The sequence below is a fragment of the Sciurus vulgaris genome, assembly GCF_902686455.1.
Source record: "Sciurus vulgaris genome assembly, chromosome: 16".
Taxonomy (NCBI): domain Eukaryota; kingdom Metazoa; phylum Chordata; class Mammalia; order Rodentia; family Sciuridae; genus Sciurus; species Sciurus vulgaris.
In genome coordinates, this window is record NC_136477.1 from 56,989,398 (window position 1) to 57,016,287 (window position 26,890).

The window sequence follows — 26,890 nt, forward strand, 5'->3', positions numbered from 1 at the left end:
CTGTAGGTATCTTTCTAAGAGGTTGTTAAGTATCAGGAGCCCCCATCCTCTCTTCCCTTTGGTTTTACTAATATAAATAGAATATGCGTGTAAATTTTTGGTGGAACAAGAAGAAGGAAAAAAAAAAATCCCACATTCTCATTGTCTTTGTTTTATGTATTTATTTTTGGTACTTGTGTTTTACTACTGAGCTACCTCTGCAATCCTTTTTATTTTCTAATTTGTGATAGGGTATTGCTAAGTTGCTGACGTAGGCCTCAAACTTGTGATGCCTCAACCTCCCGGTCACTGGGTTACAGGCATACTTCACTGTACTCGGCTTATGTTTATATTTCTGATATTTTATCTTATGCGTTGTGAAAACCACTGTCAGAATCAAGATTCAGAATGATTCCATCACTATAGTATTCCCCTCATTCTACTCTTTTGTGCCCCCCCCCCCCCCCCCTTTACCACTTTCACATCCTGGAATCCACTAACTTTTTTACTTGTCTATAATTTTGTCATTTTGACAATAGCGTATGTGTGGAATCACATAGTGTATGACTTTCTGAGATTGACTCTTTGTATGTGTGTGGTACAAGGATTGAACCTAGAGCATTCTATCATTGAGCTACAGCCCCAGCCCTTTTTATTTCATTTTGAGAATAGGATCTTGCTAAATTGCCCAGGTTGACCTTGAATTTGAGATCCTTCTGCCTCAGCCTCCTGAGTAACTGGGATTACACCTGTGTGCCACTGCACCCAGCGAGTCAGTAATTTTTTTTTTTTTTTTTCTACCAAGGATTGAACCCAGGAGCACTTAACCACGAACCACATCCCCAGCCCTTTTTATATTTTATTTAGAGACAGGGTCTCACTGAGTTGCTTAGAGCCTTGCTGAGTTGCTGAGACTGGCTTTGAACTTTCAATCTTCCTTCTGCTTCAGCTTCCCCAGCCATGTTCCACCACTCCTAGCAAGACAGGATTTTTTGATCATCATTATACCTCTCTTCCTCTCTGTCCCAGTTGTGTGGACCAGTACCTCACAGCTTCTTTATGGAATAGGTTTCCATAGCATGGATACCCCACCATTTGTTCAACCTTTCGCCTCTTGAGGGCAACTTGGGTTGTTTCTACTTCCTGGCTGCTCCAAAGTCAATTATTAACAGTTGTATATAGGATTTTTGGGTGGGCATAATTTTTCACTTCTCTGGGACAAATGCCCAGGAATATTGTGGTTGGGCCATATGGTGAGTGTATGTTTAGGTTTTGTTTGTTTGTTTAAGAAACGGCCAAACTCTTTTCCAGTGTTTATTACTGTTCTGCAGTTCCCCATTATGTCTGTGTTTTCTTATTTTAGCTATTTTTTTTTTCTTTGATACTAGGGTTTGAACCCAGGGGCACTTAACCATGGAGCCACATCCCCAGCCCTTTTTAAAAATATAATATCTAGAGACAGGGCCTCGCTAAGTTGCCGAGGCTGGCTTTGAACTCGCAACCCTACTGCCTCAGCCTCCTGAGCCGCTGGGATTATAGGCGTGCACCTCTGCTCCTGGCAGTGTAGCTCTTCTGATGGGTATGCAGAGATACCTCAGGGTGGTCCCAATCTGTATTTTGCTAGGTTAATATTGTTGCTTATCCCCATATGCTGTCCTCTGCTTGTGGCCCTTGCCCACTTTCCTACTGGATTGCTTATTTGTTAATTTATTTTTTACTGTTGAATTTTGAGAGTTCTATGTACACCGTAGATGGCAGTCACCTGTCAAATACATGGTTCTTAGTCTGCAGCCCGTCCCTACCTCTCTTCACCAAGGCCCTTTACAGAGCAAAAGCTCTTACTTTTGATGAAATCCTCTTTATTAATTTTGTCCCTTCTCATCATGCTTTTTTTTGGGGGGGGGGGTTTCAAATTGAAAAACTCTTTCCGAAGCCTCAGGTCCATAAGACTTATTTTCCCATTTTATTTCCTAAAAGTTTCATATTTTAAATCTATAGCTATGATTCATTTTGAATTCATTTTCGTAAAGGTTTGAATAACAAATAGCTCCAGCACCAGTTGTTAAAGTGTTCTTCCTCCATTAAATTCTTTTTTCACTTCTTTTTATTGTGTGTGCCTCCTTGTGGGTTCTTTTCTGTTCTGTTGCTCTGTGTGTCTTGACTTTCTGCTCACACCACACAGTCTGAATTATTTTAGCTGTGTAACAGGTATAAACATTGTTTATTGTTTTTTGTTTTTGTTTTTGTTTTTGGTACTGGGGATTGAGCTTGGGGACAGGCAGTCAACCACTGTGCCACATCCCCAGCCCTCTTTATATTTTATTTAGAGACAGGGTCTCACCAAGTTGCTTAGGGCCTCAAAAAGTAGCTGAGGCTGACTTTGTACTCGTGATCCTCCTGCCTCAGCCTCCCAAGTTGTTGGGATTACAGGGGTGCACCACCGTGCATAGCCAGTTATGAAAATGGGACAGAGTGATTCTTCCTACTTGGCTCTTCCATTTTGATGGCATTCTATCCCCCCACATTTTTGCCGGGCATGACTCTGTTCCTGCAAATGACTTCAGGGCCCTTTGATGTGGCACTTTTCCTGATGGCCAATTCCAAAGGATTAGTGATGTCTGCTTATCATTTGTTGCATTTCATTCTTTTTTTGGAATCCAATTTTGGACCACATGGAGAGGACAAGGCTTGTTTCAGTGGGAGACTGCTCTGAGCCTCGAGTCCTACCTGCTTTGGGTTTAGAACAGGCCCATACTGTCAACAGTGCTTGGTGTTTGCCTTACAAACTTCCAATAAGGCACTGGCAAGCATTAGCTGGAGAAGAGCCAGAAGATTCTGACCACCTTGGAGGGGAGTGGAGAAGAAGTCTTCCCTGCACTTTTAATTTAACCTCTCTGGTTTAAGTATTTGCAATGGATCATCTTCCTGCATGACCTTGTAACATAAATCTGTGTGGAGCTGCAATTCTTATCTTCAGACTTCAGTCAAATCTCATTATGGTGTTTGGTATACTGTGGCTTTCTCTTCTGGGCCTCTGCTTACCCTGCTGGCGACTCATTTACCATCTCTTTCAAGTGCAAGGGTTGTCTTCCTTGTTAACTCCATGGGATATTTCTCACCACAGTTAGAGATGTGTATGGGATCGTGACTAAAAAACATTCCTTGTTCAGAATATATCTAAAGCAATCAGGCAAATGATTTAGGAGGAACATCATATCAGACCTCATTTGTATTGAGAATTTTATAATGAAAATGTACTGCCCTTTAATGGATACCACAAAAATAGATGCTTAAATATAACTGAGTTGACACTTTCCTGCTTAGGGTATATGAGGTGCCGTCAAGGTTATTTTATAATCTGTTAAATCCTGCTATAGTGTTCCATTTCTCCTTCTGTTTCTAAATTGCCTGTTTTGAGTCCTGAAGTTTCCCATTAAGGATTACTATTATGGTGTGTTTGCATCCTAAGAAATCTTCTATTAGGTGACAGTTACCCTGAGGTTCATCATATGGTAATCTGTTCCTACCCTACTGAGATTGAACTGTTGAATTTAGTTTAATTTTCTGTAGCTTTTTTCTGAGTGGAAGTTTGGAATAGAAGAGTGGAGAGTGGATGGGCCTGAAGCATAAGTGTGTTTTTGAGAATGGTTTAAGTCACTAACATGGAAAACCATGACTTCAAAAAGTTAAAAAACATAGCTCTATACAAATGAAATGAATACATTTCAAATTCAAATCATTAATAAAGAAAATAATAATATGGCAATCTGGTTAAAAGGGCATTTTAAGAAACTGGATATTTATAGGCTAAAAAGGAATACCAGAATGTGATTAATAGGTTCTGTCCAATGCTGGTTAATGTCTACAGCGTAATAAACCTATAACCTGTTTTTCTTCAAACTGAGCTTCAATCTACAGATTTAATCTGTATCTTTACCAAGTCTTGTCTTTAATCATAGTACACAGCAAATCAAACAATGGTGTGTTCTCTGGGATAATTAAGTAATTTTGGGGTAAGGTTGTACAGTTCTGACCCAAACTGAACATGGAAAGGGCATGCTTTATTCTCTTTACCTTATTTCCAAGTTTGGGATATTCTCCCCCCCCCCCCCCCCCCCCGCCCCCCCCCCCCCCCCCCCCCCCCCCCCCCCCCCCCCCCCCCCCCCCCCCGGCCACCATCAGCAGTTTCTGAAGCTTCATGGCAATGGCAAATGTCTGGATTTTACCAACTTCACCGTTTGCCTTTGGCTGGTTCTGAAGGCTGGTCTACCTGTCTGCAGGATGAAGGACTGTACAAACTTGGAGATGATCCATTTTTGAATTTTTTAAAATTGCTTTTCTCCTTCTCTATTGACATTTGGCAAGGTAAAGTGTCAGCCTTCCTCACTTCCTTCATCCCGTTGAATACTTCTATGCCCTTCCTAGTTTCTGAGCATGCTGGCACAGAAGAACGGGCTATTGGAGAAGACTGAATTCTAGAATCCTCCGTTATGGTCTGTGCGGTCTTGGGCTCAGCCTTGTGTGGACATGCCTCTGCCACACATGACCTCTGTGACCCAGACCAAGTCAGCCTCTCTAAATCTCTATTTTGATTGCCTAAAATGGGCTCAACACTGGTGTTTACTTTGAAGGGATAATGTGAGGGTTAAAGGATTAAAATTAGTATTAAAGGTTCTGCCTAGCACAGAGCAAGTTTTCAGTTAAGATGATCTCTACATATTGTTATTATTATTTTGTTTTTCTAAAGGAGCACAGAGGTGCACTATAGATTACTTACATGATTTGCAAAAGTCAGCATGGGTGGAGGACAACTGGCATCCTATATGGGGGAAGATTCTTGATTGTCTGGGTGATGGGCAAGGGGAATGTGAAGGTGGCCCACCACTGGGCATCTGAGGGAGCAGTCACCACAGGGTGCAGAATGGCTTCATATGAAGACTCAGTGAGGCCTCATATGAATTCTTGTATTCCTTCCCCTGTGTAAATGTGGACAACTGATTGACAGCAAACATGTGCCAGATTTGTGGGTATCCTATAGTTGGCCTGAAATTGCTCCATTTGCTCTGGGTTGATTCAACAAGAAAAGTACATTATTTAAGTCAGATCATGTCAGACCTTAGGTGACTATAGCAGTCATTTCCCTAGCACCCAGCTATAGGGACAAGGTAGTGGGTTTGGGCAGAGTCCCATGGCCTCCTAGTGGTGGAAGTTAATTTCACTTTTTTTTTAACTTTTGGATGAATGTTACTAGGAAAGTTAAAAGCATTTATGTGACTCAATCATGTTAATTTCTTTGGAGAGTACTAGAGGGAAAAAAAGCTGGAAAAAGCAGTGGCGGAAAGAACACACCATTATCTAACATGTCTAAAAGTAGTGCTCTAAAACCTTGTATGGTGCTGTGAAAGCCACACGTTTTTAGGGGAAATGAGCTTTACATTTACACATTCTCCCATTTGAGGGGTTTATGAAGGTTGGCACAAACTCACTTTTGGATGATTTGCCATGCATTTAAAAAAATGAGCCTATTGATTATTGGAACTGAGGAGGGGAATACACCAAAATCGGAAGTGTTTATGGTTATTTTTATTTTCTAGTTTATGCTTTTTATGTACTCTCTTGTCTATTTAATGTACTCTGCTCATTAATGTACTTTGCCTAATGTGCTTCTATCATGAATATTTATTGCTTTTATAATCAGAAAAAGCAATAAATGCTATTAAAAAAAGAGTTAATCATAGAAATGACTAGATGTGTGATAATATGATTATTGATCAGTTCTACAATCCCAAGAGTGTTGCCAGCAAATAATGATTCACTACTTCATTTGCTCCAGAAAAATGATAGTGCATCTTGCTTTTTTCCTTAGATATGTTTGCATGGGTCTTCCTGAGGTCTGCAGTGATTTCTTTGGCAGAATGGGTTTGAGACCATCACAGGGTGACATCTGAGTTGCTGGTGCCACCCCTGGGCAGCCTGCCTACAAGGGATGCCGTCTGTTGTGGCAGAGCCAGGGACTCGTCCTGCTGGGTGGAAGCCTGCCAACTGTTGCTGCTACAGTGTCCCAGCTGTTGTATTTTTACACTAACTGTTATTAGCCATGCAGACCTTTATAGTTCAAACCAGGCCACATCTGTTGCAAATTCTGTGACCTTCAAAACCCAGACCAAGAAGAAATACAAAAGAAAAAACTTTTTATCTCCAGGCTTTCTGCAAACACTTCATGTAAGAGGGCTTATTTAAAAATATTTTCCTACACTTATTGTATGAAAGCCTTTCAACTTTCCTTGTCCTTCCTTTAGCAATGTCTTCCATACATTGTTGAAACATTGAGCAAATGAGCATTGCTTGGAATGTGGTTTGTGGCTACTTGTGTCTGATCAGAAGTTTGTCAGAAAATTTATTCTGGAGCCTTTCAGGACACCAATAGAAATCGTGATCTTTAGGGTGCATAACTTCTTCTTTTTCTTTCTTATACTGGGGATTGAGCCCAAGGATGCTCTACCACTGAGTGTCACCCCCACTCCCTTTTAAATTTTATTTCTGTTCTGGTTCTTACTAGTTGCCAAGACTGACCTTGGACTTGAGATCCTTCTGCTTCTGCCTCTCTGGTAAGTGTGATTACAGGGGTGCACCACTGCACCCAGCTTCTAGTAGTACTTTAGTGATTTGGGTATTTAGGACTTTGTGCTCAAAAGAACTTTTTCTTTTGGAGGATTAGACACAAAAGCTATAAAATTGACAATAAGATGAGCAGTCATGTGTGTGAATTTGGTATACCCAGAAATGCCTAGTCTTATTAGAAGGATTGCTTGTGGCCAGGCCTAGTGATACACTCATGTCACACCTGTAATCCCAGTAACTCCGGAGGCTGAGCCAGGAAGATCAAAGGTTCCAGAAGGCCTGGGCAATTTGGCGAGACCCTCTCTCAAAGCAAAAAGTAAAAAAAGATGAATGGAATGATGCTCAGTGGTAGAACACCCCAGGGTTCAATCCCCAGTACAAAAAAAAGTTTGTTTTTTATTTTTCCTTGTGTTTGTATATCACATAATGGAGAAAGTAAGTTTAAAATTTAGGGAGAGGTCCTAAAGTCATGTTATCTGGGAAGCATTCATGGTCATTGCTTGGAGCACTGTATTTCTGGTTGGACATATCGATCCATTTGTTTTTCAGAAATAGTAATATCTAGGGTCCAGTGTGGTGGTGCATGCCTGTAATCCCAGCAGCTCAGGGTGGCTGAGGCAAGAGAATCATGAGTTCAAAGCCAACCTCAGCAACTTATTGAGGCCTTAAGCAACTTAGCAAGAATCTGTCTCAAAACATAAAAAAGACTGGGGATGTGGCTCAGTGGTTAAACACTCCAGGTTCAATCCCTAATACCAAAAGAAAAGAAAAAAAGTGATAGTAATATCTAAACTGAAAATTTTTCCTATTTGCTGTGTGCTCCATTAACTTGGCTACCTCTGAAAAACTGCAGACCTTTTTTTCCTACTGTTCCTGTGTTCTTCAAGACCTGTAGACCTCCAGATGGATTTATGAACCTTACATTTCCAATACTAACACAATGAATAGAACAGGAACTACTTGGCTACCTAAAATCCCTCTGGCTCTTATTGAATTAGTAGTCTCTTGAATGGAAAAAGAGGTAAAACAGAAGAAAATTGAATTCCCATAATTTGTGGGAATAGGGTAAGTAGAGAAAAGGAAGAGGGAGAGTTTGACCAAAAAGCTGTACTCGGGGCAGGGGCACGAGTAGGAAGTATGTCACCAAAGAGTGACATTTCTAGCTGGCCTCCTGGTTCCACTCCAGGATTTAGAGCAACAGGTTTTTAGACACATTAGGTAAGGGTGATCTGCTTTCCTATAGAAAACTAATGTGAACAAGCTGCATGGATACTTTTAACTTTCTTTTCTTTTCTTTTTTTTTTTTTTTTTTTGGGTACCAGGGATTGAACCTAGGGGTGCTCAACCACTGAGTCACATCCCCAGCACCTCCTCCCCACGCCCCCCCCCCCCTTTTTTTTTTTTTTTAATTTTGAGACAGGGTCTCACTAGGTTGCTGAGGCTGGCTTTGAAGCTGCAATCCTACTACCTCATCCTTCCATGCTTCTGGGATTACAGGCGTGTGCCATCATGCCTGGCTGCTTTAAACTTTCCTAGTAGCAGTCATCAAAAGTAAAAAGAAACAGATGAAATTAATAATTTATTTTTTGTGATCCAGTATTTTGTGATCCAGTATATATCCAAAATATCATTTTAACATGTAATTAAAATGAAATCCTGTAAGGAACATTTTGCCTCCTTTTTCTTCCTTATGTAATCCCAAGTCCTGTGTGTATTTTCTTAAAGCTGGCCTGGCTAAGGTCCTGTGTGGGATGGTGGGGTGCTAGAGGCTCCTCCTCATCCCCAGGTCTTAGTTACTGTGTGAACATATGCTGCGTGGAACATTCCCTTCCTCTGTTTTAGAGAAAGAGCCTTGTTTTCTCCTCGGCTAGTTGTTGTTAACATAATGCTTCCTGTGTAGGCTGTAGTGTTAGAATTCTGTTTGTGAACCTTGTAATAATTTGCAGGAATTATCACTTTTATTACAGTATCCTTTGGTGCAACTAGAAGGACTTTACTGTGTGAAATCACTTAAAAGGATAATCAAAAACACACTGTTTCCTTTGGGACGTAGGGTTGGGCATCTAAGTACCTTAGTGGAGTCCTTGAGACAGAATATGTCAAAATAGCATTGTCCCTGAGATTCCTGATTTGAAGGTCACTTTGTAACATGCAGTTTTAGAGTTTTGTGTTTGGGTCTGTGTAGATTTATTTAGAAAGAACCTAGATTTTCATTCATAGGGGAACGTCAGTGAAGATTTATATTATTTTCTCTACCTGGACAGTGTCAGGGTCAGGGTTTGAATTCATTTTTCTGTCACATACAAAGTATCTTTGGCAAGGGACTTAACTATTTTGTGCCTTGGTTGCCTGTTTTTTGTTCTGTTGGTATTGGGAATTGAACCCAGGGATGCTCAACCACCGAGCCACATTTCCGACCCTTTTTTATATTTATTTTGAGACAAGGTCTTGCCAAGTTGCTTAGGGACTTGTAAGTTGCTGAGGCTGTTTTTGTACTCAGGATCCTCCTGCCTCACCCTCCTGAGCTGCTGGGTTTACAGGTATACACCCTTGTGCCCTCCTATTGCCTGGTTTTTAGCCTGGGAGTGATGAGAAGATTATCCCTCAACATTCTTCTGATCACTGCCTGAGGTAATCCAGTTGAAGAAATCCTAGCACTCTCCCTCCTGGTCCACAGTAATTGCAAAAGAAATGTTCGTTGTCACCAGCATCTTTATTTGTTGTTTTGTATTTTTGCGGTGCTGGGGATTGAACCCAGGGCCTTGTGCACGCGAGGTAAGCATTCTACCAACGGAGCTATATCCCCAGCCCCAGCATCTTTATTAATTTTAGAAATTTAAGCAGTGTATGTAAGAGAAATTTTAGGAATGGATATACTTCTTTGACAAACATATGTTAAAAACCTTCCTTCTGCCCCAGTATCTTCAATCCCATTTCTCCATTCCTTCCACAGTTTGGTGCTAAAATTGAGTATCTCTTCATTTTGGGTAAATTATTTTAATAAGAACTTCCTGGTTAGAGTATCACCCTTAAAAATAAATGTCCCAAATACATTTCTCACATCGTGTTTTCTTTTTCTTGCTTTTTCTATAACACTAGTTTCTGAATAAACCTCAGATATCATCCAAGGGCTCTAGAAGATCTAAAATCAGCAGACTGTTTTCTCCAGTTTTTGGTTCCATTGTATTAAATAACAAAGGATGGATTAACTAAACCATGGATGGACCAGCAGGAAGGAAAAACACCATGGTTTCTATTTGCTTCTAGTACCTTCCTGGCTCTACACTTAATACTCACTTGCTGATTATGCTGGGGTGATATTTAAGAGCCAATCTGTTGAACAGACCTTTGTAAGTAATATTTAAAGGAGTGCTTATTTTTCATGATTTACTCAGAATCTCTTTCATCTATGGCCCTGTACTTTTGGCCCATGTGTTGTACCAGTTTGTTCCAGAATATTCAACTGCATATGCTACATCTTTCTTATCTGCTGTGCAAAATCAAATGAATAGTTTGCTTCATTCAATTTTGCCCGATATTGAGGCCCCAAAGACATATAAAAGTTGCCTGAATATTTATTTTAAGCAAATAGGACACACTATCTCTTTATTTCCCCTCCCACCCCACGTTTGACTGACTTGCAGTCATAAAAAGATTTAAATTTAGAGTAGAAAAGTCTCCCTGAAATTGATTTCGCTATGCTTCTTGTATATAAATAGGTATTGAGGGGGGAGGAGATATTGAACTGAAACTTTCAATTTTGGAGTTGAGCTTTTTAAAGTCATAAAACTGCTTTTTCATTTGACTCTTGATGGGACTCGTAATGTAATTGGTCAGAGCCAGAGAAGATTTTAGAAAAAGCAGAATCAAGGAAGGAAAAAGAAACAAACCCTGCTTATTTAATTGCCATCCTTTCTTCATCAGAAAGAGGACATTTGGTGAAATAGCTCTTTTTCCAAAACGGAGGAATTTTTTTTCCCCCTTATAATTATTTAAGAAATTGCTTTTAGAGCTATCTAAATAGACTTAGAGATAAGTGCTTTAGCCATCTTGATGTGATCTGGTGAAAATTTTTATGTGGTTAGGATTTTTTAATTAAATCGTTTTATTTAAGATCGTAATAGCCCTCTTAAATTATTTTCCTCAAGACTTGTATTGTGTTATTTCAAGTTAATAACTCCTCTTCAAGGAAAGCAAAATGCAAGATATTTCTTCTGATGATTTCTTGCTGCAATTGAAGAGAACAAAGCCACCCTCACTCTTGCTTTATGGAAGCAAATCTAACACTTAATAAAAATGGAGATAAAAAAAATGAACTTGTAGCCCTGGGATATTCTGACTAGCAGCATTAAAGTGGTTGCCTGGGCAATACAATACTAACCCAGTTCTGTGGGTTATTATTATTTTTCTTTTAAAGACCAGGGACAGGTGTCATTGATTGAATCATAGAAAGCCAACCAGTAGCCTGTTTTTCAGGGTTTCAGGAGGCAGAGATGATCCTGTGGACTCAAAATGGAGGAAGCAGTTCATTTGGTCATGTATCTCCCTATCCGTCACTGGCATGTTTATCCCTGGGTGCATTTGCATGATGTAGACAGGTGCTAAAGACAAAATGTTCATCATTGTGCAGAGATGAATTACCTTAGATTTCATTTATTAATTGGCCTTTGTCTAAGTTGCTTGTCTAAGTTGCTTTCTGTTCTGTTTGCTCACCTCTACTTGTGGAAGAGTGTTTTTTTTTAGATTTTGTTTTGTTTTGTTTTCCCCTCAATTATTTTCAGGGGCAGAGTTAGGGTTGAGGACATGCTTTCATTGCTCTTTAAACATGAAATGGTTTTTAAAATACTTCCCTCTAGGGTCCCTCTGAAGTACAGTAGAGTCACCTATTCCTTTCCAGGGATCATATAGACAGGTGCTTATTATTATTTTTTACATGATATGGCAGATATGTAGTTTTATGCAGTACACAGCTCTAAGAAAAAAATACAGTGAGAAAGATTATTCTTGCTTCTTTTTAAAAATTTTTTTAGATGTTGATAGACCTTTATTTTATTTATTTATTTATTTATTTATTTATTTATTTATTTATTTATTTATTTATTTATATGGAACCCAGACCTCACACATGCTAGGCACGGTCTTTACCACTGATCCACAACCCTGCCCCTCTTCTTTCCTTTCCTAATAGTATCCGCTTGGACTCTCATAACCGCTGTCTTTTAAACTGACATGCTAAGCACCCCCCAACGCTGATTGTGGGCACTAAACCACTGAGCTACACCCCCCAGCCCTTTTTATTTTTTATTTGAGACAGGGTCTTGCCAAGTTGCACAACTGGTCTTGAACTTCTTGAAATTTGAATTTGTTCTATTTTTAGTTGTCAGAGGCTTACATAGAAACTGGTGATGTAATGTAACTTTGAGCAGGCAGAGGAGCTATTAAATCTAAGACATTTTGTTAATGTATGAAAAACCTGTAAGAGGCCAGAGGTGTGCCTCAGTGGTGGAGCACTTGCTTAGCATGTGTGAGGTCTGGGTTGCATCCCCAGCAACACACACACCCCCACACAAATAAATAAATAAAAATCTAAAAAGACTGAAATATAGCATTAACTCTACAAATCTGGAGAGTAATATCTGGCTCAGGTGTCAGTATTCTTGTACAAGTAACATATCTAACATATCTTTTCTGAATGTTGTACCTAAACTAGGATTATTGGAAGAATTACATGAGCCAAGGTATTGATTGTACTTTTAACAGTTCAACTCATGGGCAGTAATTGACTTAGTGAATAAATTAGGATTATGCCAGGCTATGGGAGCGTGCTCAGCTGGCCCTAGGTAGTCTATTTAAGACTGGGTGGAGAAAGGGGCCAGCTGGAAATTCTTGACTCTTCTCTTAAGGAACTCCTTGCTATTCACATAGCATTTTGTTTCTAATTGGGAATAAAGTTCAGATTTGCCACTAAAAAACAGAAGATAAGCTGGGCTTGATGGCCCATGCCTCAGCGACTCAGGAGGCTGAGGCAGGAAGATGGCAAAGTTCAAGGCCAGCCTCAGCAAATTAGACCCTACTTTTCAAGACCCTGTCTCAAAATAAAAAACACAAAAAGGGAAGGGGACGTGGCTCAGAGTTTAAGTACTCCTGGGTTTCAATCCCTGGTCCCCCCAGCACCCGTGGCCCCCTCTTAAAAAAAAAAAAAAAAAAAAAAGACATTTAGTTTCTACTCTGCCTTTTCCTATTTTGGTATTTTTGGAAACACACACACACACACACACACACTCTAAAACATCCGAATTCGTGGGTGTGTTCAGTATGGTGGCCATGCAATCTCTGGGCTGTTTTTTGTGAACGTTCAAAGAGATGCCACAGCTGTCAATTTGGAAGTACGTATCTGCGGCCTGGGACATTTTCACAACACTCCCTCTGAGTAGTCCTCATTTTCTGGGTAATATTACAGAATCAAGAGACTTGATTCTTTGCAAAGTATACGATTAAAACAAGCTGGAAGAGCCCCCTCTCTCTCTTTCCTCTCTGGTCTGTGTCTATCTACTTACACTACTCAGATTGAAACAAGGGGCACTTTACCGCAAGCTACATCCCTAAACTGTTTTAAATTTTGAGACTGGGTCTTACTGAGTTTTCTTAAGGCCTCCGTAAGTGACTGAGGCTGTCCTTGAACTTGGTGATCCTCCTGCCTCAGACCCCTAAGTCCCTTGGATTACAGATGTGTGCCACCCCACTTGACTGGTTGTTGTATTTCTGTATGATGTTATAAGTTTTTGAAGCCCCCCTTTTTCTTTTAAAATATATTTTCTTCATGAAAGAGAGAACTGAGATATTTTCAGTTTCTTCACAAATATATAATGAGCCCCATTTATTATAAATCATTTTCTAAGTGTACTTTTCTTAGACCTGTTGGAAACTCTGTATCTTTTTTTTTTTTTTTAATTTCTGATGTTTTTAAACTATGATAGTTAACAGTAGAGGGATGGGTTTTTTTTTTGGGGGGGGGGTCCCTTTTTCATCCTGATTTTTTTTAAAAAAAACGAGTTCTGTCTTTTGGGAACTGCATTATTTTTGAATAAAACAATGAAGAGAAGTTCAGTATTTTGCTCTTCCACCTGACAACTCAGTTTTACAAGGGCATTTTGTGTTTCTTTTGCCCCCTGGGATACAGCATTGCTGTGTGATTCCTTTTTCCCTTGCTTCTGAATTTTAGTAATTCATTTTACTTACAAAAAAAAAAAAACCATGGCTCTATATTAGATCCCTTTATCACTTTAGATGATGAAAAAAATTTGTACCTTGAGACAATGGTTGCATTTGAATATGATAAAATAGGCAATCTACTGTAATATAATCTATTGTATTGAGGTTAGCTCAGTATCACAAACAGCTAGAAGGACCATTTGTAATGCAGTAGTTGTAGAGGAATACACTTCTTCATCCTCCTCTTTGGGACACTCACCAAGTACGTTTTACCACAATTAATTGAAATACAGGCACAAAGGAAATGAGAGGCTGATTGGAATATTTAATTACTTTTAACTATAATTTGATCCTTTTGCCTATTGTAGGCACAAAAAAGATAAAGATATATTCATTTCAGACTATTGTGTGGGATTTAATGTTCGCAAATGCTCTTTAAAACTTGGAGAAAATTGTGCTTGATGCAGATTTTGCCGTCCTTGAGGGATCTTTAATTTGTTTGTTGTATGAGCAGTTATAATAGATATAAACAGCTTGCTTAACTGCTTGTCTGCCATTCTGAAAATGTATATTCCGGACTTGAAAATGAGAGTGCCTATTGCTTATTTTTAGTGGGCTTGTTTTTCGGCAATGACTCTGGAGGAAGAAAGAGGACTCCTTATGTGAGTGTGATCCGTCCATCATCCTAAGTAGTTTTTCATTCTGGCACAGGGGAATCAACATTTCTGTGTTCTGCTGTTTTCCAGTTTGATTGGGAGTTGAACTATTCTGCCAGGCTCTTCATCCTTTGGAATGATCTAGAACTGGATCTGTGGTGAAGTAGAAATAACTGTGTGTGCTACTGCTGTAGTTTGCTTTGGGCACAAGATGTGCAGCCAAGGTGTGGAAGGACCTTTGGGATGTTCCTTTTATTATCTTCCACTAGCTTCTCCCATGTATAACCTTTGTCATGTATCTATCCACTTTCCCCCATGGAAGATCAAGATAGCAGATATCAAGTGGACTTTGTGGATCTGTCTGGGAGGATGAATCAGTGCTGTGAAGGACGACAGTGTTTCATTTGAAATCCTTGGTGGCCCCCTGTCTTCTTTTCTTGGTGGACATTTCAGACTTCCATTCCCATTCCCACGTACAAATGCATGTAGAAATGAACCACTTTTGCCAAAATAAAGTAGGATGTTGTCCTGTCTAATTTCAGTTTTGGAAGAAAAATATTCTCAACCCACATGTAATGACTTTATTCTTATCTAATCCAGACTCAGTGATCCTTGCTTCTTTCTAACAGTGAAACCTGAGACATGTATGTCAATATAATTATTTAATGTGGTGCCCAAAGGAAGGAGACTCTTAGATGGAAAAATGTTCCCTGCAAAATAACAGAGTTAACACAACTTGAAGTACCCACCCCACAAAAGTCAAAATATCTATGAAACACTGAGAGTACTGATTACACAGAATTCTCCTGAAGATCCAGTTAAGGCAGATGGGTTACACATCTGCTTTAATATTCCCAGAATAAAAACATTTATTCTTATAAACTATGTCCGGTAGCTCTGGGAAATTAAATCATGCGCAGAGGAAGCAGTTTCGTTGATATCTTCAGTGGTAGGTAACTCTGAGGATATTTTTATAGGAAAGGATTGGGCCTTTGGGGCTGGAAACATTTTTATCTTTTTTGCTTCAGGCTGGAAATGAAGTAGGCTCTGTAGAAGTTCTGAGAGGAGATGGAGTCTCTGAAAACTCCCTGATGAAAATACCTGTCACTCATTTAACTCTCTGCCTAGCAACCAGGTTGACTTAAGATTCCTCCTGCTGAGTGAGATGTAAGCATCCTTCGGTAGTTAATACTATTGGTTTTGAAATCTCCACTTTCATCTTGTCAGAATTGAGAGACTTAAATTCTCCTATAGGATGGGAGTGGCTGGATTCTTCCTTGCTAAAATCCATTTCATTATTACATGATCCAGACCCTAAGAGACAAGTTCAAAATTACTCACACCTCGGTTTGCCAGCCTGTCAGGTGTGTGTGTGTGTGTGTGTGTGTGTGTGTGGTGTTGGCTCAAATGATACTAGAAGTGACCTCTTTGAAGAGAAGTATACAGCTGTATATACTTCTCCATGCCATATATAACTGTTCTTCCAGTAAGTTGCAATGTTATAACATGATAAAAAGCCCTTCCAAGCTTTCCTTTGACAAATGACTTCAATTCCATAAACCATAGGCATTTGGTGCTATAGAACCTGGTCAAATACATGTTTACATAACCCCAGTCCTCCCTCTTATTCTCCTGTGATAACCATAGACAGATTTACACTTATTGTCTGTTCTGAAGTGAAGCTACATATTTTCATAAGCATGCTCCATTTTTAATTGTGTAATTAAGTTGCTGACATAAGCAAGTATGCAATTTCACATTAAGGTAAGGATCCGTACAGGCATGCATTTGCATAATTTAATTTTCTGCACAGAAGATATTGAAAATCAATAGCATGATTCATAGCCATACCATATCATTGCCATGCCGCCATCGGTTGGCTGTTTGAGCTTAGGAGAGTACAAAGAGTATTAAAATTGATTGAATTTGGTGTGCTGACTCTGTAGCTTTATTTGGGAACCACAGACTGTTTCTATTTGCAAATCTCTGCTCCTTGCCAATAAAATATTAAGTTGTTTAATATACTCTATATACATTTTTGACTGCTCTTCAAATAATAGTTTAAAAATTTTTTTAAAAAATCACTTTATTAACTGAAATGCATTAAGGAGAGAACTTAAAATTTTGTTTTAAATTATGCAGTAATCCAATAATACATGATTATTTTTTGGGGGGTTGGGGTAAGAAATCACACCTCACTGACATGTAATAAAAGGAAAAACTAAATATAGTCATCTTTAATGAATAATTTATGTGTTGAACAAAAAAATCTGGTGCCAAGTGATAGAGTCTTTTGCTACACTGTTTCTGTGTGGCCTACCTGAAGGTTTGCTTATTAGGTACTCAGGATGGTTCCTGCTTCAGCTCTTTCTGATAGGTGCATATTGGCTCCAGTGAGAGACAGTGAGGGTTAAGGTGGTATTTTTGTTATGTAAGCACACATATACACATACACATACACAGACTGTTACATTCTCTACCTACCATGACCCTTTCTGTCATTCACTCACTCATTCACTATTTATGAATACACACTCTGTGGGGAGCTCCACTCTGAAGGGTGGTTTAGCAGTAGTCCAGGAAACACATGTGCTCTTCTCCTCGAAGCCTTGAGCCCCTCAGAGGCCATGCAGCATGCCTTTCAAAAGCAAGTTTTCCTGCCCAATGTGACCTGGCCGTGTAAAACCAACATTGTACTTTCATACTTTGAGGGGGTATGAGCAAGACAAGGTGAACCCATCTCCCTTGGGGTGGCCCTCAACTCTCTGTTACCACTTGCCATCTGGGCTGTGCTCAGCATTACCACATCTCCTGTTTGTCCTAAGGGACCCATATTTAGAAAGGCAGTTTCAGATCAGTGGTCCCTACGCAGTGGTGCCTACTCTTTGGGGGGTATTAATTCCATAAGGGAGGATCTTATAGTGTCAGCTTCTCTTGTTTCTTCAATTGGATGTATCTTTGTGGATTTGCTTTTGCATTAATAGTTTAGTTTGCTTTGGGAACTGGTAGGAGTGGGACGTCAAACCTGATAGTCTAAATGCAGACTAATTAAAGGATATTGGGATACAGGTCCTTATAATAGCATGGCGCTTGGAAATGCTCAGGCTTACCTGACTCAGCTCTGGACCTGCCACTCTGCTTTCCCAGCAGGAGGATAATCAGCTGCCAGCTCCAATACTCCTCCAATAGGAGACCTTCCTGGCAGTCTGTGTCCCCCTTGCACTACCCTGATGATCTCAGAGGTTCTGGGAAATGAAAAACACCTCCTTTTCAGGGAGGGGTGGGAGAGGATTGTAGTGGGGATTATGAGTCTAAGTTCCATTTTTGTACAGAGCATATGTAGGAATTAATATCCTTGAAGAAAACCTCATTTCTTCCTTAATTTCCTACCTGGTTTGTTTATGAACTTTCAGGTTAGAACTCTGTTCTTCCTCAGATTTGTTTGTCTGAATTTTGAAATTGGTACAACGTCATTGTCAGTTCTGCAGCAGGTCAGCTCCTTTCTGCTCTGCCAACCCTGCATCAGTGTGAAGACTTTGTGAAGTTACAGACTGTGAGGGCAAGAGTTGAGAATGTTGGAGATGAGTGAGACGTTAGGTCCAGCACAGATGGAACATTTGCTGGTTCTTATCTCTGGCTTCAATATGGAATTACTGGGGGCAGGGTCAGTGGCACACTCCCATAGCCCCAGCTACCCAGAAGACTGAAGCAGGAGTTTGGGGATAGCCTGGGATACATAGCAATACCCTGTCTTTTAAAAAAAAAAAAAAAAATTAAAGTATTGATTATCTGGGCTCACCCCAGACCAATTAAATCCAAATTCCTGGGTACTGTGGTTGTTTTTTCTTTTTTTTTTTTCTTTTACTACCAGGAATTGAACCCAGGAGTGCTCAATTACTGAGGCACATCCATAGCCCATTTGAAAATATCTATAAAATTTTTGAGACAGGGTCTGGCTAAGGTGCTTAGGGCCTTGCTAAGTTGCTGAGGCTGTCTTTGAACTTAGAATCTTCCTGTCTTGGCCTCCTAAGCCTCTGGGATTATAGGCATGTACCATCACATCACTCTTGGCTTTTTTATTTTTTTTTATTTTTTTTTTATTTTTAAAGCAGTCCAGACCACTATTCCAGTGGGCCTTTATGAGTGGAGAAATTGACAATCAGAAATTGAAGCAACTGTTTAAAAGACACTGTGGGTCTCATTGGGGGATCTTTTGCATGTAAGACAGAGAAGAAGACACTTTAACAGGTAATTGGTTCACGTAGCTATAAAGCAACAGACAGGGCTGGCTTTAAATTGCCTTTGTCCTGGTCATATACATTGTCAAGAGAGTTCATCTATATATAGGTTTGCCTCCTCTTACTTGGTTCCATTTTTTTATCCCTCTGTTGATACCTTACTTGATCCTTGGTCACCCTCTTGAGTCTTTGGGCTAATATTATATCACTTTCAGAAGGAAAGAAGAATCTCAGACTGGCTAATATTCCTAGGCCTGGATGTGTCAGTGGAACCAGGGAGATGATGTAGTGATTGACGGGCTTAAACCAAATAAAGTCCATCCCTAGAGCTGGCAGGATTGGTGGTGACTGGGAGTGGCTGTCCAGTCTATAATACCCATTTAGGATTATTATTGCAAATAAGGAAACTGTGTAGTAAATTTCCACTACATTGTGTTAAAAGGGAAATACTTAGGTCAATTAAATTTATTTATCAAATAACAGCTTATTCGAATAAAACCAAACCAAAAGTGATTTGTGGATTGAACAGCTTCTGATAACTCCAACTAACATGTGATCAGACAGCGTTGGTAGGGAAATGAAGGTAAGACAGAGAAAAGAACTAAATGGCTACAGTTTAGTCAATCAGGTAACCGAGTTATTTAAAACCTAATATTAATTGGCTCCAAGGGCTTCTGCTCCCTGCCAAAACTCAGTTACTGTGATTAAATTTAGATATTGGTGTGGTCTCTTCACCTCAGTCCAAATCCAGGGCCAATATAAAATATTGTTTTCAGGCATTTAAAAAGCATTGTTTATTCAGTAGTTTTTACTCTTTTTGTCTTGACACAAGGAGAAAGGGTTATGTGATAATTCTTATTTAAAGCAGAGTAAACAGATAAATAAAAAAGTTTCCCATATGCAAAGAAAATAAATAAGCCTAATGCTTAATAAGTTAGTATTCTTTTGCTGGACTTGGTAGCGCATGCCTATAATCCCAGTGGCTCAGGAGGCTAAAACAGGAGGATTGAGAGTTCAAAGCCAGCCTCAGCAAAAGTGAGGCACTAAGCAACTCAGTGAGACCCTGTCTCTAAATAAAATACAAAATCAGGCTGGGGATGTGGCTCAGGGGCTGAATGCCTCTGAGTTAAATCCCCACTATTATTATTATTAATAATAATAATAATAATATTCTTTTGTGGAGGGTAAAAATGGATTAGGAGACTAGAAGGTGAGAAACTTTATTTTTGACCTCTAGAAGCTCAGAGTGATGGACTTCCTTGGGGGCTCTGAAGGATTCATCTCTGAATCGCAGGATGGATTGACTGATAGGTACCCAAGCCTTCATTGTAGTAGCTTACAGATCAGTAGTAATTTAATCAGTACCAGTGAATAAATATGGGTGATACCAGGTTTACTGTTTGGTAATGTTTTGGGGTTTATCAGATTCCTATTTTCCTCTGAAGGGCTCATCTCTACAGAATCTTCTTTGCTCAGGCCTTGCTTGTGTTAACGCTAGTCTTTGCACTTGAGGTTTTAGCATGAAGTACTTTACCTTTTTCCTGATTTTTCTTCAAGCCTGTCACATCCTCATCAAAGCTACATTATAATATTATTATTATTTACTAATTTGGAATGGAAACTGTATTGTGCTTTCCTGTGGCTCTCTTCATCTTAAATTGAATATACAGTTCCTCTCCCAATTTTCTTTGCTTTTGCAAAGCGCTTGATTTTGTTTGGGTGGATTTGAATATTAACACCGTCAGGTGATGTGTATTGTTGGAGTATAATTGTGTTTCATTTTGGATTCTGGGCACCTGTGATGTTTCTCTTCTTATATATCAGTGCATTCAGGTGTAGGTTCACAACAAGAGACATTTGCATCCGTGAAGAGGCTGGGAGGAGAAGGGCTTTGAATGTGGGAGCAGGCAGATGGAAGATCTCTATAATGGTGTTGAATATTTTTGCTTTTGCTGGGTGGATTGGATTCATTTTGAGTTTTCAAAAAATACATCATTAAGCGGTGTTTCTTTTCTGAGATTGTTTTGGGAACTTCTCTTTTCGTGTGCTCAGTACTGCAGGTGACGATTTGTGGGCTCAAGGGTGTGGAACATGTGTACTCACCACAGGAGTCCTTCTGGTGTCACACTGTGCTTTGTTTGAGTGGCACAGGCTCTGACTCCCTGATCTGCTTGCTTACCTGTGGGTCCTGAGACTAGTATGTGTCTCTAAGCCTTAATTCCTCTAATTATTAAACAGGTAGAATGAACCCTAACTGTATGAAGATCATATAGTCCAGGGGATATAGGCTTATTGATGTAGGTAGAACCAAAGCCATAGATTCCAGTCCTACCACTTGTCTGACCTTGGGCAAGTAAGAGTTACCACACTTCTTGAAACTTCAGTTTGTTTATTGTTTGTTCCATTGCATGGTGATATTTTGTAGACCAAAAAAGATAACACATACAAAATATTCGGTGTCCTGCACTCCTTGGCACAAAGTAAAGGGCTCATGGTAAGCTGTTATTATATGAACAGTAGTCATGATAATCTGTGGATTCTCCTGCAGTTGTTATTTTCTGTAAAATGAGGTTCTATTCAGACATCCTCAAGGTCTTCTCTGAAATCTCCCAGATCGGTTCATGAGATCCCCCTCCATGTGTGTGCTGGGGTGATGACTTCATCTCACTGTGGGTCTCCTTTCCCTCTTGCAGCATTGACAGAAGGCTACGTTGGGGCCCTGCACGACAACAGACACGGCAGCTCAGTGCAGATCCGCAGGCGCAAGGCTTCAGGCGACCCATACTGGGCCTACTCTGGTAAGTCAAGCTGTTGGGATTGGGGCCACAGGCCAGTTAGCATCCTGTTAAGTCTGGCTCAAAATCATACTTTCATCACATTCACACCTGAGTTCTGTTTATTGCACCCTTTTATAGTTCAGTAAAAGTTGAACATATTCAAGCCTGTTTTTCTCAAAGTTGTTAATCTTTCCCACCTGTTTTCTCCCTCAATTTGCATTTATTTCTGAACTCGTTAATGAGTTATTGTACCTAACTTGTGACTTTTCCTAAAGACACACATTTTCTTTTCTTTTTCTTCAGTGGCTGTGTTTTTCAGAGTCCAGAAAATATAGGACTGGTCTTGAGCTGCTTAAACTTCTGCTAAGTATTACAAAGTATTAGATATCCACAATAAGGAGAGAAATGCAACTTTATTTTCTAACCAGTCTTGTTTGTGGAATTTATTGTAGTTCTGTAGATTGCAGTTCTTTTAATTTTATTTTTACTATTAGTCTTTGAGCCAGTGAAACAAGAGATCCTTGTTACAACTGTGTTGAAAATTGCATTGGAAATAATTTGCATTCTGAGGAGGGGAGCATGGAGACATACCATGTGGAGATCTTTCTGCAACAGGGTCCCCACAGTTAACCAAAATGTGACAGGTGGATTCTGATTTCTCAAAGAGATTTTGAAGTTCAAAAATATATGGGAAATGGATTATAGCTAATTAAGGAGGAATACTCAAGGAAGATAAACCACTTTGGAAATTACTTTGGCACTGAATAATTCAGATTGCTTATATGAAGGAGCTAAAAGTCATAGAGTATTAGTCTTAATAATCTATGCATTATGCAATGTTGTTGCATATAGAACTGAGAGCTGTCCTTTTGTAGTGAATGCTTTGGTTTTAAATTCTGAATTTCCGCCTGCAAATTCTGTTAAATTTGTGTCAGTATAAAATTTATAGGTCTGATCTTTAATTACACCTTATCTATTGGCTTTTTGCATCCTTTTGTCTATTGATAAATCTCCTGCCCCTACAGGGAGAATAGCCTATCTGTTTTGTTTTGCTACTAGCAGATAGTGATTCTGAAGTCTTCCATCACACCCAGTTCTTTGTGATTAGAATTATCTAATTAGAGCCTTTTTGTCACCATTTCTGATAAATGAAGGAAATTGGAAGATGAAGGCCAAAATTACATATATATATAGCTTCTTGCCAAGAAAACCAAAGAAAATTTATCATTTTGTTCTTTGTGGCTCTGATATCAGTCAGGAAGAAGCGTAAAGTGGCCTACTATTTACAGTTCATCAGTTTAGAATAATAATGCTGTTAGTCAGGAAATTGGAAGTTATATCCCATCAGCATCTCCAGTTGCCAGTGGTGATGAAGAAAGGAAAGGCCTAAAACTTCTCCCATTACTCAGTTAAGGCAACTAAAAAAAAAAAAAAAAAGAATGGATGTTAGCGATGTCATCCTTGGCATGGAGTGATTATTGATGTCTTTACCTTATGGTGGGCTTAAACAGTCTCTGCTTGGACCTTGTGGAATGCACTGTGTCTGAATGTGTCCAATGGTGGAACAGCTAATGGTACAAGTTGAGGAGCTGGCACTTCTTCTGAAGAGATACACATAGTAAATATCTTAGGTTTTTCAGGTCATATGGTTTTAGCTACTAAGCTTGGCTATTATAGCATAAGAGCAGCCACGGACAATACAGGGCTGTGTTCTGATAAGACTTCATGAATACTGTAATTTGAGTTTTATATGACTTTTATATGTCAGAAAGTACTACTATTCTTTCAACTTTTCCACCCAACCATTTACAAATACTAAAAATGCCTTCTTTATTTATAGGCTGTGCAAAAATCCAGTTTGATAGGGTTCACAGGCCACAGCTTCTCGACCCTTGTTTTAATTGATATTTTCCCTCTGAAATTTAGATATGATAGCGATTTGAGGAATCTTTCAACGGATATGAACTGGTTTGTTAGGTGTAATAGAGAAAACAAGAAGAGTGAGACAGATATTAGTTAATGGTACAGATTGAGTATCTGCATATTGTTATTGGAAATGCTTGGGAGTATTTCAGGATTTTTTTGGTGGGGGAGGTACTGGGAATTGAACCCAGGGGCATTTAACCACTGAGCCACATCTTCAACCCTTTTATATATTTATTTAGACACGGGGTCTCACTGAGTTGCTTAGGGCCTTGTTTTTGCTGAGGCTGGCTTTGAACTCACCATCCTCCTGCCTCAGCCTCCCAAGACCCTGAGATTATAGGTGTGCACCATTGTGCCCTGCTGTGTTTCAGGTTTTGAAATATTTGCATATATAAAATGAAATATCTTGGAGATGGGAACTAGGACTGAGCGTGAAATTCATTTGTTTCACATACACCTTATACAGATAGCCTGAAGATGCTTTTGTACAACATTTTTAGTATGCCTGTGTTTTGACTGAGATCTATCATGAGGTCAGGTATGGAATCTTTACTTGTGGCATCATGTTGGCACTCACTTTTGGGTCATGGAGATTTTCAGATTTTTTGAATTAGGGATGCTCAACCTTGTGTGCAGTCATCATGTGTGAAATTGTTTTTCCTGAGAATTCCATAGTCCCAGTGTTTGTTACATGCCAAAGTGGTGCTGTATCGGTTTCCATGTCAGGAATACTTGGGGTCCATCAAAGACACTCTTTAGCATTTGGCCAATAAAAAAAAGGCAGGAAGAATTAAGAGTCGGACCTGCTATTTTTGGCAGTTAACACCTTAAAGCTCTAGCAAACCAGATGTAGAACTAACAGTTGCACATATGAATTTCAAGGTATAAGTTGCTTGGCAAATAGGACTGACAAATGAAGAAAGGCCCTTTGCTGGGGGAAATGTTTTTAAATTTAGCTAAGCTGAAGCAGGCCATTCTGAAAGACTGCAGTAATGACCCATCTTTAATTTCATGTCTCTAATTCTCTGATTCATTTGGTTTCTCCTATAGTATTGTCATGGGTGGTTTTGGGATGTGGTGTGTGAGTATGAATTTTGTAGTCTCATAGCTAGACCACAGTTTAATCACTTATGATTTTGGAAGGATATCTAATTGCTTGATGCCTCAGTTTTCCCATCTGTGACACAGGAATTTGTCTTGAGCTGCAGTATCTTCAGCAGGCCTTTTCCATAGCATTCACAGTGAATTCCGTTGATCCTTCTTTTGGACAGGACTTGGGAGCAGGGAGGGCAAGTGGAGAAGATGGTGTTTTGGGGAATGAGTCAGAGTGACCAGTTATGTTGCCTGTTTTAGGTTATTGTGTTCTGCTCTTTAAGTCACCTATGTGGAGTGAAGTTTGATTGATGTTGACTCTGTTACTCTGATGACATCCCTCCCAGAGAGGACAGAGAACTGCACGGGGTTTTGACCATGGATGGCTTGCTTTTAGGATATCTCCATGACCATAGTTCATTAATATCAGGGTAACACTTCACTTCTCACTTTAGGACTAGTCTAGTTATTTCATTTTCACTGTGTCACTTCAGATAATGGAGACACCTGTTTATCTTTGAAATGTTAAAAAACTTTGCTTTCATAGGATTATCAAACAATTCCTTTGTGAACACCTACAACTTTAGCAGAGGGAACTGTTGATGGCGGAATCTGTTCAGTCCTGTAATGGTCATCTGAAGATGAGTTACCTCTTTGGTTCTTAATTTAGTCTCCTGTACAAAGGGATCATAATATCAGCTCAATGTGGGAAAATCATCCATGAAGTAGAAGATATTGTTGTTAACTCTTAGTAATAGGAGTATAATTTCAAGATTGACTCATATCTTTGGATTACTTTTTTCATATATTAACTGAGGGGTATTAAAAGGGAATGATTTTTATGTATTTAATGTGGAATTAAACCAGGGGAAAAAGTCTATAAAGACATACCTCATTGGGAATAGTAAAACAATTTCTGTTAGTTTTACCCAGCTAAGATGTAGATCCTTTTCTGTGTGACTTGAGGTGATGACAGCTCATGAATTTTGGAGTTTGCCCAGAACTTCTGTAATTATTACACAAAAAGTAACACATGTTGGGTAGGTCACTGTTGCCGGAAAGAGAAATGAGAAACAAATCTGGAATAAACCAAGTGGAAATTCAAGGAATTATTATAAAACTGTTTTCTCTCCTCTCCCTCAGTCTGAGAGAAAGAAAAACAGGTTGTGGTCTTTTCACTCCATTTTTTCCCTGCATCTTTAATAGTCTATATCTCATGTTCCTTCTGTGTATAAGGAATTAAAAAGTTGGCCAGGTGTAGTGGCGCATGCCTATAATCCCAGCTGCTCAGGAGGCTGAGGCAGGAGGATCACAAGTTCAAGGCTAGGCTAGGCAATTTAGCTAGACCCTGTTTCAAAATAAAACAAAATAAAAAAGAGCTGGAAATGTAGCTCAGTGGTAGAGCACCCCTGGGTTCAATCCCTAGTACCAACACATAAAAATAAATAAAATAAATAGAAAATTTATGAATCAAGACATCATTAGAAGAATCTAAAATTGAAGCATGTGTTGACCAAAATTCCCTGCAGAAGTTCTGGCATTGGGATTAGATGAAGTTCAAGTAGCATAAGAGGCATTCCTTCCTCAGCCAGGGAACATGCAAGATCCTATTTAACAGTCCTGGGGTCCTGACTTGCTCAGCCATCATATGGAAACAAATGGAGATGCTTGGTGGGGTGACTTTGAGGATTAGAGGTATGTAAGCACCTGATATAAGTTTTGGCTTGCACCCTGCCTCTCAATTATATGCTACCCCACTACACGTTCATATGAACGTTTTGTTTTGCAATAAGATGTTGGAGTATGTCTCATTGACTAGGCTACATGTAGAATCCCTGAGGACAAGGATTATAGTTTAGGAATCAGAAATCCTGAATTCTCCTGCTGTTTCAGGGCATCTCCTTTTGTGCATATTTGGGGCATAATTTTCAAAGGGGCAGAGGGATGGACAGATGGATGAAGATCATGACAATCTGCGCTTAGGCACTCACTCTAGGGCCTGGGGGTCCTGCCATGAACTTCTGATACAGTGGAGGGTGATTCACAAAAGCTTTTCCCTGTTGGATCCCTTCAAGTAACGAGCTCCCCCGGTGAACTTAAGATATAATTAAATCCCTTAAAATTACATTTCCATACCTATTTTTAAGAAGGTCTGTGCAGCGTAAATCAAAATATGCATGCCTGCAGATGTCTGCTTTTGTCATTAGAAGAATAGAAGGCACGGCAGAGCCCTCAAGGTTTAATGTTAATATTGTCATATTATTTGCACCTCTCCTAAGGCCTCCTACGAAGTCTCTTAAAGAAATCCTTCCCTAGAGACCTTCTCTTCCCAGTCGACATCTTCTGTTCTAATGGAGCCACACCAGTGGGGAGAGATCAGCCTTGAATT

General features: G+C 39.5%; 1 protein-coding gene across 4 annotated transcripts in view; it reads left to right on the forward strand.

Annotated features, from left to right (window-relative positions):
* The window catches only part of PTPRG (protein tyrosine phosphatase receptor type G), a 718,545-nt gene that overhangs the window by 161,367 nt on the left and 530,288 nt on the right, over positions 1 to 26,890 (forward strand). For all 4 annotated transcript variants that reach the window (XM_079114373.1, XM_079114370.1, XM_079114369.1 and 1 more), the window contains exon 2: positions 21,400 to 21,504. In XM_079114373.1, the coding sequence (XP_078970499.1) occupies positions 21,400 to 21,504 (105 nt within the window). The remainder of the gene's footprint in view (positions 1 to 21,399; positions 21,505 to 26,890) is intronic.